Genomic DNA, 15,098 nt, shown 5'->3' on the forward strand with positions numbered 1-15,098 from the left:
AATAAGTGCATTTTTATTATTTCATATTCCATTTAGCACAAGACTTATTTGTCACGACCATGCATTTTATTTAGCATTTGGGGAAAATACTTGGATATAAAGAATATCCTGTAAAAATATTGAAGTAAAGAGACAGAAATAATGACATTTTGCAGATCTCTTCGTCGCGTTTTTGTTGTTGTGAATAGTTCCCCCTCAACGGGCTGACTGGTCCTTCTCAAGCCATTTATTTAGCTATTGGGGAAAAATACTTGGATAAAAAGAATATCCTGTAAAAATATTGGAGTAGAGAGACTGAAACAATGACATTTTGCGGCTCTCTTTGTCGCGTTTTCCTCGTTCTGAATAATTCCCCCTCAATGGGCTGTATAGTAAAACCATGAGCCCAGTCTCCCGCTGACGTCATCCACCTGTTGGGGACGCTTGAGCCCTATAATGGTAGGCGTGGCTAACCGGCAGATTAAAAGACTAATTTCTCGTCATCTGCGCTTTGCTAAATTGTTGTATATAGTTGAATCGTCTCAAAATATGATTCTAATTCACATAATAATGCTATTGAAGACTTTTTTTCTCCTGTCGTATGCTCTTTAAGTCTCACAGCCACTGAGTGAGAAACTAGCTTGAATGAAGGGGGGGGGGAGCGTAGCGTCAAAGATCCTTAATTGTGAAAGATGATCTTGCTCTAAGCACAAATTCACGTTCGTTAGATGAAACCTTTCCACAGCAATATTTACATTAGAGCTGAAACGAGTACTCGAGCAACTCGAGTAACTCGAGTTTAAAAACTGATCCGAGTAATTTTATTCACCTCGAGTAATCGTTTATTTTGACAGCTCTAAGCATCACGTTTTGCTCGGACCACTTTTAATGCGGGACAACGCGCTGTCACGTGCGGAGAGGAAGAAGGGGGGAAAAAAAAAACTTACTGCAGCCGACAGCCGCCACAAACGACGCCGACGTTGCTAAATACTAGCCCGCACGATGCTACGTTGGTACAGGTAGCGTCTCATGCGTCTCATAGAGATCACATGTATGTTGAACTAGATGCTAAATGACAGACTCGGCCGCGTCTGGGCAGCTTTAGTGAACAGCCGCCATCTTAAAGCAGTACAGCGCTAAGCGCTAATAAAGAGCGCTAAGCGCTAATAAATAAGATTAACGTTACTGTTCTGAAGTAACGTTAGCCCTGCGGAGGGCTAGGTTTCTATTAATTATGACCACTGTCGATGCTTGGCTAACGTGTCTTACATACAGGCTTCAACATAACATAGCATTGTGGAGTGATGAGGGTGTAAAAAAAAACTTAATCATGCTAACTATCAATTTTAGCTCAGTAGTCATTGCTGGATAAAACACCAAGTAGCACTGGTGCTAATGTGCTCCAATACAGCCTGTATCACACATTTATTTTGAACACTGCAAAAACTCAAAATCCTATCAGGACTTGCAGTTTAGACTAACTTAAAACTTAACTAGAACTTAAAAATGGCTTGACACAAAGAGAAATTCAATTGAAAGACGTGGGAAAAAATCCAAACTTTTAAGTGATGTGTGTTATCAAGCATAACGGCATTTTTAGGTAAGATATATATAATTTTTTTTGTAATAAGATCTAAAGTTTTTTGAGTGAAAGCAGTGAATTAGTCTTTTTTTTTTTTTTTCTTTTTTTTTAGTTCTAGTTCCATCTGAGATGCAATTGTTGGCTGTTTTCAACAATATACATCGAAAATAAAGACATTGATTGACTGAAAATGGTTCAAAATTAGATGAAATGTCTTGTTTTCTCATGTATATTTATAATTGCTCTTCACCTAAAAATATATTTGTTTTATCCGATTACTCGATTAATCGATAGAATTTTCAGTCGATTACTCGATTACTAAAATATTCGATAGCTGGAGCCCTAATTTACATTTTAACTAACTTATGCATTTTAACTAACTTATGAATTCTTTATGTTCTTTTTAACACAAATTCATGACACCATGTAGACTAGAGTTGACACAGTGGCTGAAAATGGCGAACCTTCACTTGAGCCCCCCCTCCCCCCAAAAAAGTCATGCAGTATATATTTTTTTGGGCTGTGGGTATAGTCTATAATATGTTCTATTTATTTTTATTTTATTTTAAATATTTGTTATTTTTTAATTTAATTTAATTTAACATATTCATGTTCCAATTTGCAAATATGTTCTGAAAAATTAAAAAAAATCCTGTTCAATTGAAAAAAGTTTTTTTTTTCTCAAAATAACACATTTTGGTGCTATAATTGCAATACCGTGAAACTGCGGTATTTTTGGTCACGGTTATCGTACCGTCAAAATCTCATACCGGCACATGCCTAGTCTCAAGGATGATTATGAAAGTTTCTGGTTCAACTCAGAACAACAGAATGAAAATCGTAACCAGTGAGAAGAAGCTAATTCTGAACAGCAGTTCAGCGCTTCGTAGCGCATGAATAGTCAATGACACGTACACACAACAGTATACATTTTATCACTTATTTTTTTGACATTTCAGGGGAAGCTGAGCTTCCCTTGCAAAGCAATCGCCTCTTCTAGAAAGGCACGCCGCTTCACAATTTTAGGTTGTTGATCCTTTTGAGGCTTCTGTAAAGTTGTATGGCATTTGGCAATCAGGTAACGCTTACAGTAACCAACAAAATAATCAATTAGACAATCAGATCACGCTTACTTAACAACGATTGCTCGGGCACATGGTTGGTCAACGGCCGTTTTGGGTCGGAGTTTGCAAAAGTTCAAATTTTGTGATGTTTGAAAAATCCATCTTCACAAAAGGGCGTTAGCTTAGCAAATGCTTACAAAAAGCAGCTTAATTACAGTACCTTTTTACCTAAATTGGTAGAAACGGGGGCACCAGAAGGTGCTCTTATGATTTTCTCACTCTAACAAACACTTCTTTCTGGTCTGTGTAGACACGTCATCCATTCCTGCGGAGCAGGCACACACGTTTCAGATCAATTTTAACAGCTTGTACACAGCACTGTGCGAGCAGCAGTGCTCTGACCAGGCCACACTGCTGCTCTACACGCTGCTTCACCAGAACGCCAACATGAGGACCTACATGCTCTCCAGAACAGATATGGACAATCTGGTGGGTAGCGTCGTGGCCAAATATTGCAGCAAATAATTGTCAAAGGTTATTAGTTACTAAAATTCTTACCTGTGTTTTGAAACTACAGTAAAAAAGTGAATAAACTGCTTCCAGGAAATGTTTTTGATTTTGTGCCTTTGTTCCTTCAGGTGTTGCCTATTCTGGAGATCCTTTACCGCGTGGAGGAAAAGAACTCCCATCATGTCTACATGGCGCTTATCATCCTTCTCATTCTCACGGAAGACGATGCTTTCAACCGCTCCGTCCATGAAGTGGTTGGTCAGATGCGCAGTTGCACCGACCCGTGAAGCTTAGACTTCATCATGTTTTTCGCACAGGTCTTAAAAAATGTTACGTGGTACTCGGAGAGGTCGTTGACTGAAATCTCCCTCGGCAGCCTGCTCATCCTGGTGGTCATCCGCACGATCCAGTTCAACATGACCCGCACGAGGGTAAAGGCAGATTCTGACACCAATAAAGTGTCCAAATATTGTTGAGTAACATTATGATACCACCTCCTGTAGGATAAATACCTCCACACCAACTGCCTGGCAGCACTTGCGAACATGTCTGCACAGTTCAGATGCCTCCACCAGTATGCTGCCCAGCGCATAATCAGGTAGAATTTATTTTTGTGTACCAGCTCTATATGACATTTGAAAGATTAAACATGACATACACTGCTGTGACTGCTGTGTTTCACTGTATACCCTAATCATATGTTAAGCACACGACAGCTCTGGATGCTAACTATCCCCATAATAATTTTGGAATAGGTTGGATCACACAATAGTTTACCGTGAAGATCTGGAAAAAAAATTTATTTCATGAGAGTGCTGTTACTAGCGAACTTGACACATGAACGCTACTCGTCTCATCCTGTCTTTCCTGTTCATTTGGCTTTTCCTGCTCATTTTTGGGCTGTCCTACTCATTAACATTCCGCGCAGGTTCAAATTGGAACGGCAGAACGACGACATGTTTATGTAGTAAAAGAGTGACACTGTGGAAGCCTGGCAGAGTGGTCATGTGACGTCCCCGCCCTGCAACGTCAACAACAATGGCCACCTATTAGTTAAACTAATTTTACAAATTTTATTAAAACAACAACATTAACAGGGGTTTTAATATCAAATTATTATAACTCGTACTAACATTTATCTTTTAAGAACTACAGTGGTATGAAAAAGTATCTGAACCTTTTGGTTTTTGGATATTGGCTTTTCTCACATTTCTACATGAAATGACCATCAAATGTGATCTGATCTTTGTCAAAATCACATAGATGTAAAAACAGTGTCTGCTTTAACTCAAACCACCCAAACATTTTCATTTTTTTTGTTTTTGTTTTGTTTTTTTGTTATCATATTTTAACGGGGATAGCATGCAAACATTGACAGAAGGGGGAAAATGAGTAAGTGAACCCTCTGCCTAAGGAGACTTTAAGAGCAATTGGAACCAATTTTTACCGAACAATTTAGGTCAGGTGTGTGCCCAATCACTGATGAGTGGTTTAAAGCTGCCCTGCCCACTATAAAACACACACGTGGTAAGAATTGTCTTGATGAGAAGCATTGTCTGATGTTGCCTGGCACAGCCAGACTATTCTCCCTGTATTTTTCAAACACTGTGAGAAATAGTCTGGGACCCAGCCCATTAACGGCCTCTCCAGGAAGGTACAAAATCAACCGTCCAATCAGATTCGTTTATTTGCGTGACATGTTCTTAACGAGTAACGTCACTCTTGCGCGCTGAAAGTCGTCTCTACAACAGCACAGATGGCGAACGGGAGAGCCGAGAATATGTTCCAATCCGCGGTAAAACCAGTTTTAAATTACCAAAAACACATCGAAACAAGTCAGGGACGACAGTGAACATGGCTCGCGCTAGCCATGTTGAAGAAACGTCTCCATTCTCCGCTCACGCTAATTACTTGTCGCTTTAGCCAAGTCACGTCTGCCCGTCGCTGATTGGTCCACTCCGCTGTCTGTTTGCTGTGGTTTGCTACGCCCTCGGAATTTGATCTGCCGGACGGTCGCCAGACTCAATGGCTGGAACAGCGGTGAGACTCAATGGCTGGAACAGCGGTGAGTCTGGTATAACCAGGCAATGTCTGATGTGCATCATGGCTCGGTCAAAAGAGCTGTTTAAAGACCTGCGATCAAGGATTGTCGATTTGTAGAAAGCTAGGAAAGGATACAAAACCATCTCTCAGGGTCTGGATGTTCATCAATCGACAGTTATAGAAGTTGTCTCTGTTGGCACTGTTGCTTTTCTCCCATGGAGTGGCCATCCACCAAAGATGATGCCAAGAGTTCAGCGAAGACTACTCAGGGAGGTAAAAAAGAACGCAAAAAGGCACTTGGACACTCCACAGACGTTTTGGCAAAATATTTTGTGGACTGATGTAACAAAAGTTGAATTGTTTGGAAGTAACACGCAACGTCATGTGTGAAGGGAAAATGGAACAGCTCACCAATGTCAACACCTCATCCCCACTGTGAGGAATGGTGGAGGCAGTATTATGATTTGGGGCTGGTTTGCTGCCTCAGGCCCTGGAGAACTTCCAATCATTAATGGAAGAATGAATTCAAAAGTTTATCAGGATGTTTTGCAGGAAAATCTGAGGCCGTCTGTCAGACAGTTGAAGCTAAAAAGAAGATTGATGCTGCAAGAAGACAATGATCCAAAACACAGGAAGTAAATCAACTTCAGGATGGTTTTAGAAGAACAAAATGCACGTTCTGGAGTGGCTAAATCAAAGTCCAGACTTGAACCCCATTGAGATGATGTGGCATGACCTAAAGACAGCGATTAATGCCAGACATCCCAGGAATCTGACTGAACTACAGCAGTTTTGTAGAGACGGATGGGCCAAGAGTTTACCTGATCGATGTGCCAGACTGATCTGCAGCTACAGGAAGCGTCTGGTTGAAGTTATTGCTGCCAAAGGGGGGGGGCAGCAAAATATTACATGTGATGGTTCACTTACTTATTTTTCCCCATTCTTGCATTGTTTGCATACTACCCTCATTAAAATATGAAAAACAATAAATGTTTGGATGGTTTTAGTTAAAGCAGACAGTTTTTTCATCTGTGTGATTTTGACAAAGATCAGATTACATTTGATGGTGATTTTATGCAGAAATGTGAGAAATTCCGAAAGGTTCAGATACTTTTTCATTCCACTGTACATGTCTTTCTATCCGTGGTTCCATTTAAAGTTAATGATGAGTGACAAGGCAGCTGCTTTGAACTGGCCAAAGAACGACCTTTCAAAGGCGCAGACTCGTTTACCTTGTTAAACATTGGCTGTAGTGTGCTATGTAGGAGTGGGAACCTCTTGGTACCTCACAATACGATTTGCGATACAATGCTCACGATAACGATGATCTGACGATACAATGATTATCGATACATTGGTCAGGAAATCATTCTAGGATATTCCACAAACGACTGATAAACAGAAAAACAAGCTTCTGCTGTGAATTGGAATGAGTTTTTCACTAGTAGACGACCAATCCATTTGAACTGGGAGGGTGGCAGCGAATGAACGAATGCTGCCATCCCTCCCACTTCAAACGGATTGAACGTCTATGGCCGTCAGTTGCAGTAAATGCCAGGCAATGAGGTAATTTTGGGCCATTTAAGGTAATTTACGTATTGATTTTCCGTTACTTCCTGTTGAATTTGGGGTATTTTATGGATCACTTCCTGAAATAACAGGAAGTGACCTGGGAATCACCCAAATAAATAGGCAGTGACTCAAACTCAACAGGAAATGACCTGTTAATGCCCTGAAAATCGGACAGAATGACTGTGAACGCTCTGGTTTCGAATGAACAAACGTTTCTAGTCTAAATAGTTTGGGCGTCGAGCACCGTCAGTGCAGCCTTAGAGTTAACTGAGACACTATTATGGTGGAAGATTTTGGGAGCAACTTGTTGGTTCCTTCTTAGACATCGACACCTTTTAAAAACGATATCTCGATTCTTGGCAGAAGTATATCGATAACCTTTGGGGATACAAAGTATCACGATATATCACCATTTTGATATTTTGTCACACCTCTAGTGCTGTGGCAACTCATTGTGTTGTGTTGTGTGCGGTTGTAAGCAGCATGAGTTGATTTGAGAGGACTCACTCAATGAAGCATTTATTAAAGAATTATACTTCGGGGGAAAAAACATGTCATACTGTATGTATCGCTTTCCAATGCTACATCTGAATAAGTTCATTTTTAAAAAATATAAATAAGCTACACCTCTACTTTGTGGAATTCGAGTATTGCGTTGGGGGGAGGGCTGTCCCGTCTCGTCCCGTCCCCATTTACCATGGAAAACGACGGATCACTGTAATTTGAAACAGGTAACTGGCACATCTATACATGATGCATAGAGACAATAATATGGTCATTATACACTCACCGACCACTTTATGAGGTACACCATGCTAGTAACGGGTTGGACCTCCTTTTGCCTTCAGAACTGCCTCAATTTTTTGTGGCATAGATTCAACAAGGTGCTGGAATCATTCCTCAGAGAGTTTGGTCCATATTGACATGATGGCATCACACAGTAGGCGCAGATTTGTCGGCTACACATCCATGATGCGAATCCTCCCGTTACACCGCATCCCAAATATGCTCTATTGGATTGAGATCTGGTGACAGTGGAGGCCATTTGAGTACAGTGAACTCATTGTCATGTTCAAGAAAGCAGTCTGAGATGATTCCAGCTTTATGACATGGCGCATTATCCTGCTGAAAGTAGCCATCAGAAGTTGGGTACATTGTGGTCATAAAGGGATGAACATGGTCAGCAACAATACTCAGGTAGGCTGTGGTGTTCCAACGATGCTCAATTGGTACCAAGGGGCCCAAAGAGTGCCAAGAAAATATTCCCCACACCATTACACCACCACCCCCAGCCTGAACCGTTGATACAAGGCAGGATGGATCCATGGTTTCATGTTGTTGACGTCAAATTCTGACCCTACCATCCGAATGTCACAGCAGAAATCGAGACTCATCAGACCAGGCAACGTTTTTCCAATCTTCTATTGTCCAATTTCGATGAGCTTGTGCAAATTGTAGCCTCAGTTTCCTGTTCTTAGCTGAAAGGACTGGCACCCGGCGTGGTTTTCTGCTGCTGTAGCCCATCTGCCTCAAAGTTCGACGTACTGTGCGTTCCGAGATGCTCTTCTGCATACCTTGGGTGTAACGAGTGGTTATTTGAGTCACTGTTGCCTTTCTATCAGCTCGAACCAGCCTGGCCATTCTCCTCTGACCTCTGGCATCAACAAGGAATTTCCGCCCACAGAATTGCCGTTCATTGGATATTTTTTCTTTTTCGGACCATTCTCTGTAAACCCTAGAGATGGTTGTGCGTGAAAATCCCAGTAGATCAGCAGTTTCTGAAATACTCAGACCAGCCCTTCTGGCACCAACAACCATGCCACGTTTAAAGTCACTCAAATCACCTTTCTTCCTAATACTGATGCTCGGTTTGAACTGCAGGCGATTGTCTTAAACCATGTCTACATGCCTAAATGCACTGAGTTGCCGCCATGTGATTGGCTGATTAGAAATTACCGTAATTTACAGACTATAAGCCACCACTTTTTTCCCTCATTTTGAATCCTGTGGCATATAGTCCAGTGCGGCTTATTTGTTGATTTATTTGTGTTAATAGGAAATGCTTTTTTGACAGTGGCATCATAAGACTATCATAAGACGATCGTATTTATGACATGACACTATCATTACTGAATGCTTATGACAGATTATGTGTCATCTGGCAAATTATGTTACTAACTACATTTATGTCGTGCTGGGATCTTTTACATCCATCCAAAAGTGAGATAATGTTCTGGATTACACTAAATGACATCTGTTAAAAGCATTCATTAATGCTTTTGACAGTGTCATTTCATAATTAGGATTGTATTATGACAGTCATATTGCACCACTGTCAAATAAATTGTTACCAAATACCATAACTAGCTATTAATGAAACAACAGGAACAGTAACTGAAGAAATAATTAGCAAAGAACATGAATTTTGATTGGTAATTTACATCTGTAGCGCTGCAATGCATGCTGGGAGGCATGTTGGATGCCAACAGTGTTGACAGCAGGTGACGGCAGAGGTTAACTCTCTCCCCCAAATGAGCAATAACGGCCAAATGAAGCTTCTTGAAAAAAATGAAGCTTTGCAGCCAATTGGTTCAAAGCTTCATGGCGGTTTATCTATGAACACATGTTGTGTTCATGTCAATTGTGGTAGGTGGCGGCTTAGTCAGGTGCGCCTTATAGTCCAAAAATTACGGTAAGTTTTAATGAGCAGTTGGACAGGTGTACCCAATAAAGTGGCCAGTGAGTGTATGTATCAGAAATTGAAATGATTTATTTCTGGATTAAATATATTGATAGATTATCGACCCAATAGTGTGAAATATTCACCACAGTTTTGCAAACGACCATGCAAATAAACACAGGCATGTCAATTTAATAATTGATGTTGAATCTGCACAAAGCATCCAGTGCTGAACAAAACATGAAATATTGAGTTTGCGGCTTTGTTCAGAGGAGACAGTTATGTAACGTCCAAGGAAGATTTGTGTGGACGCACGTGAGCACGCACACGTCAAGCCATTCACTTGTGATTGTCGACTTACGACTGTACAGGAAAGAGTTTCCTCCCTTGTAGACGCACGCACGCACACATCATTATTCATCTGTCTTGCTCTGTATCTGTCACTCCTTCTTTGGAAAGTAAGAAACCGTCTGTACATGCTGTCAATCCCACTCCACCAGCCAGTTTGCTATTGTAGCGATAAACACGATGAACCGACTGGTCAGGAAAAAAATGGGGCTTTCCTGGCTGGATTTTTTCAAATGGCCAGACAGACAGTCAGACTGTTGAACCTCGGCCGTCTTTTAATGGACTTCCAGAGTAGCACCACGGCGGTCATTGTTTATTTACTCACCACTGCTTAAATTTCCTGCCGACAGCACACCCAACGCCATCATTTCCTTTTATTTACTGTTCATCCTCTTTCGCCACAGATAACACATTCTCCGATTACGCACTCCCTCGCCGCATTAAATCACTTCCACCGTCTATCTCTTTGTCTCCCAGGATGTTCATTCACTTGGCGCTCTCTTGTCTACACACTTAAATTGTGAGTCATCAATGCACCAAACAGCACATTTCCATTTAGCATAAAAATAACCAGATTGGGATTCTTGGAAAAATTGCTCTTTCCTTAGAGGTTGGTAAAAACTTTTTTTAAACTTCCAATAGCAGCAGTGTTTTTTTGGCAACCCTTTTAATTTTTGTCTTTTGAACGAAAACACTTATTAGTCTTAGTCATATTTTAGTCACTCAAGCAGTTTTTGACAAGTTTTAGTCGACAAATACTCAAGATGTTTTAGTCTACCAAAATTCAAAGGTTTTATTCATTCATTCATATTCTGAACCATTTATCTTTATGAGGGTCGTGGTGGTGCTGGAGCTAATCCCAGCTAACAACAGGCGGGAGGCAGGGTACACCATGAACTGGTTGCAAGCCAGTCGCAGGGCTTAAAGGTTTTAGAGTAATAATAAAAGTTTTCCAACAATTTCGAAACCATACGTTTTGAAAAATGAATGCAAACTATTGTAATCAAAACCAGGTTAATACCAGCACTAAATCGGTTTAAAATACTGACCATTATTAAAAATGAGATATAAACTGCCGTCTGCCACCAAGTTATGTCCGAAACACCAAACGCTGCGCTTCTTCCTATAGACCCTACCCATGTGACGTCACAACTCCGCCCTCCTGACTGGTGCCGCCCAATTGTCCGTCAACACATCGTGTTTACCTGTTACGGCTACGTACATTCCTCCTATTTACGGCGTGTTTTTCTGCTCGTTAACATTAATGATCAAAATGGTGAAGGCGTGTGTGGCGGTCGGTTGCAATAACAGAGAAGATAGACTGAGAGACTTGAAGTTCTACCGGATTCCGAGAGACCCGGAGAGGAGAGAGCGAGATGGGCTGTTGCAATTCGACGAGAAAACTAGGCTCCAAACGATTACCACAGATTATGTAGTAGTCATTTTATATCTGGTAAGATGCATTTAATATATATTTAGAGGGTTTTGGGCTGACAACAACAATTAAGATCATTGTTAGGCTAATCGCCGACAACATACACATATGTATGTAGTGAGAGTGCTATTGCTAAACCATATAAACATTAAAAGCCCTAGCTCCATTGACAAATGACATGAAATACATTAGACTTGACAGTGGATGTGAGCAAGAACAAAAGATTTTGAATTGAAAATTTCGTAACTCACCTTTCCAAGCACAAGATAGATTCCTGCCGAATTTTCGTGGACGAGGACCTGTTTCACCCAACCGGCAACGAAGTATTTATAAGCCTCCAAGCTCTTAAAGTTTTTCAAACTTTCGTGAGAATAGGCTGATTTTGTGTGGACAAGATAGTTGTAAATATCAGGGTAGCTAGCAGAGACAGCGGGTCGAAAAACATCGATTTAGGCATCAAATATGGATCTGGCGAATGGATAAACTGAAGCTTTTCCACATAACGCCTTTTATGCAACGCATCAAGTGAGTTTACGGCATCCGAAAGCACCGGGTCCTCCATGAAATGCATTATAAATTGCTCGATCAATTGAGACCATTGATAATACAGACACAAAATGACGGACAAGGGGGCGGAACAATACAGCGACCACGTGATTTTGTGACGTCGGTGGGTAGGGTCTATAGACCCTACTCACCAACGTCACAGAATGACGTGTCGCTGAATCCGGCCGCCATATTGTCTGTCTCTGTTTAGCCCTATTGTCAATGGTTTCAATTAGTCGTTCAGTTTATAGAGCAATTCATGGAAGCCCCGGTGCTTTCAGACGCTGTAAACTCATTGGATGCGTTGCATAAAAGGCGTTATGTGGAAAAGCTTCAGTCTATCCATTCGCCAGATCCATATTTGATGCCTAAATCGATATTTTTCGACCCGCTGTCTTCGCCCTCTCTGATATCTACAACTATCTTGTCCACACAAAATCAGCCTATTCTCACGAAAGTTTGAAAAACTTTAAGAGCAGGACTCTAAGCAACATTACCACGTGTGACCCTTCCAATTTTCTAAAATGGCGACAATCAATAAAAAAATAAGTTGACTGCGATGGCCGACGCTTAAAGGATAGGTGGATATTGGACTATTTCTTCAATAAAACACGCAACAACTGTGTCTGCCTCATTTGCAAAGAGACAGTCGCTGTTTTTAAAGAGTTCGATGTGACGCGATAATATTACCGAACAAGACACGCTGACATGTACAACATTACAGCGAAGATACGCAGCGAGAAATTATAGCAACTAGAAGCTAGTTTAATTTCACAGCAGCAGTATTTCGCAAGAGCCCGAGTGTCGAAAGAGAACGCCACAAAGGCGAGATTATTGAAATTATGAATTAATGAAAAAAATAAAAATAAAGTAAATGTGACACACAGAAGGGCTTGCTAAAATTTGTTTAAATATATTGTTCTATGTGAATCAGCCAAGGTAGCCCCCTGCATTTTTACCACACCAAATCTGGCCCCCTTTGCAAAAGGTTTGGACACACCTGTTTAACTGATGATCCGTAGACGAGGCCAGCTTCTTTCCCTTGGTACCAGCTAAATATTATTCAAAATGTAATGATGATGGAAGAAATAAGCATCTTGAATTTGAAACTGTATGTTGTCGGGGATTAGCCTCGCAATGATCTTAATTGTGGTTGTCAGCCCAAAACCCTCTAAATATATATTAAATGCATCTTACCAGATGTAAAATGACTACTACATAATCTGTGGTAATCGTTTGGAGCCCAGTTTTCTCGTCGAATTGCAGCAGTCCATCTCGCTCTCCTCTCCGGGTCTCTCGGAATACGGTAGAACTTCAAGTCTCTCCGTCTATCTTCTCTGTTATTGCAACCAACCGCCACACACGCCTTCACCATTATGATTATTAATGTTAACGAGCAGAAAAACACGCCATAATAGGAGGAATTTACGAAGCGGTATTGCGTTAACATGACGAGTAGACGGACAACATGGCGCGGAGGCGTGGTTGTGACGTCATGTGAGTAGGGTCTATAGCAGTGGTCTCAAACCGGTCCTCAAAGGGCCGCAGGGGGTACTGGATTTCATTCCAACCAAACGAGACAAATACCTTTTCACCAATCTGGTTTCTTACAAGTGTAATCAGTTGATTGCAATCAGGTGCTGCTTATGTTAGTAGAAACCTCATTGGTTGAACTGTTTGTGCTGGATCTGTTGGAACAAAAACCAGGACCCACTGCGGCCCTTTGTGGAGTCGGTTTGAGACCGCTGGTCTATAGTAATACACACTCAGCAGGAAAACAGTTCATTATTTTCAAGTGATTTTACCTACCTGGACGTTACAGGCTGTAAACTTTAGGAGGACTATCGCCACATTAAAGCTAATGCTAACAAGAATGCTATGCTGATGCTACGTGTTACATTTAGTGTGTGATGATTACTCAGCATAGACCTAAAGGCTAAACAACATTGTATAGAGTGATCCCTCGCTACGTCGCGCTTCAAACATCGCGCCCTCAGTCCATTGCGGATTTTTTTCAGTCCTAAAAAACAAAACAGGATTTTATAGAGATGTCCCATCCGATCACGTACAGCCTCTCATGCCATGTCTACACGTAGCAGGGTATTTGGCAAAAAGAACTTTTTCTAAGGTTTGGGCCATCATTCGCACGCACATTCAAACAAGGGTTCTTAAAAACGCAGGAAAAGAGCAAAGAACAGCGAATTCTGCATTTGTGCCGCTATCATGTGGACACTGATAACCGAAGATTTAACTGTGGAAACGTCACTGGCTGCGACAAACTTTGTCCCTACGTCACACATGAGACCAGTGTTTACATTTTGAGTAAATTAGACAGGTGCTTTTTTTGTTTCCATTTTTTTTTTTTTTTTTTTACAAACTCTTGTTTCTTCATATTGAAGAACCCATGCGAAGAATGGGGGTATTATGGACAATTTCGTGCATTGTTATGAATGTACTTAAAAATAAATGAGTGCGGTTGACAGTGGAAGCTTTTTAATACAAACGTGCAGGTGTGGACTTATTTTTCCCCGACATATTAGGTTAGGATCCTTGGTTTAAAAAAAAAACTGCTAGGTGTAGACACGGCCTCACTCTCCCTCCTGATGCATTTCTTTCTCACCAGGCAGATGCAACTTGTTAAAGTTAACGATGAGTGACAAGGGAGCTGCTTTGAACTTGCCAGAGAAGGCCTGAAGGCCGGTTGATGGGGGCGCGGGTGGCCCAGGGGACCACCCTGGATCCCGTTTAAAGTGGGAGGTTCATTCACTGCCATCCCTCCCAGTTCAAATGGATTGGACGTCTACAAGTCATAAACTCGATTCAATTCACAGTATAAGGATGAAAAAAAGCTTCTTTTTCTGTTTATTACTTGCAGAGTAAAGTACTGTAGAATTATTTCCTGAACCATGTATCGATATTTGTTACATCGCCATATTGTGGGATCATTGTTGTCGTGAGCCTTTTATCGTATCGTAGGTTCCCACTCTGAAAACAACAACGAATAGCAGACAGCATTTTACATTGGAAACTTGACAAGTGGTCGCCATCTTGGTGGAATTTTGTTTAAATAAAAAAAAGACTCATTAAATGATTGACATTAAATTAAAACGCGTCTTAAAACCCTCCATAAGAATTACATGCAGTGTCCCATGCATGAAATGCTCTAGTTTTTCCCTCATTTTTATTATAGCACATTGTACTGTTCATGCAAATTTACACATTTTCTTCACCATTGAGCTGTAAATATCACACTTGATCACAGCACAAACTATAGGAATAGGAACCAAGCCTACATGCGCATATAAGATGCACTTTGTAAATGTGCACGCAAACACAACA

At 41.0% G+C, this 15,098-nt stretch overlaps 1 protein-coding gene across 2 annotated transcripts in view; it reads left to right on the forward strand.

The window, feature by feature from the left end:
* Window positions 1-15,098, forward strand: part of dym (dymeclin) — a 145,053-nt gene that overhangs the window by 47,897 nt on the left and 82,058 nt on the right. For both annotated transcript variants that reach the window (XM_057818417.1, XM_057818416.1), the window contains exons 10-13: window positions 2,936-3,114; window positions 3,264-3,389; window positions 3,453-3,566; window positions 3,639-3,733. In XM_057818417.1, coding sequence (XP_057674400.1) covers window positions 2,936-3,114; window positions 3,264-3,389; window positions 3,453-3,566; window positions 3,639-3,733 — 514 coding nt within the window. The remainder of the gene's footprint in view (window positions 1-2,935; window positions 3,115-3,263; window positions 3,390-3,452; window positions 3,567-3,638; window positions 3,734-15,098) is intronic.

Source organism: Corythoichthys intestinalis, chromosome 17 (assembly GCF_030265065.1).
Source record: "Corythoichthys intestinalis isolate RoL2023-P3 chromosome 17, ASM3026506v1, whole genome shotgun sequence".
Classification (NCBI taxonomy): domain Eukaryota; kingdom Metazoa; phylum Chordata; class Actinopteri; order Syngnathiformes; family Syngnathidae; genus Corythoichthys; species Corythoichthys intestinalis.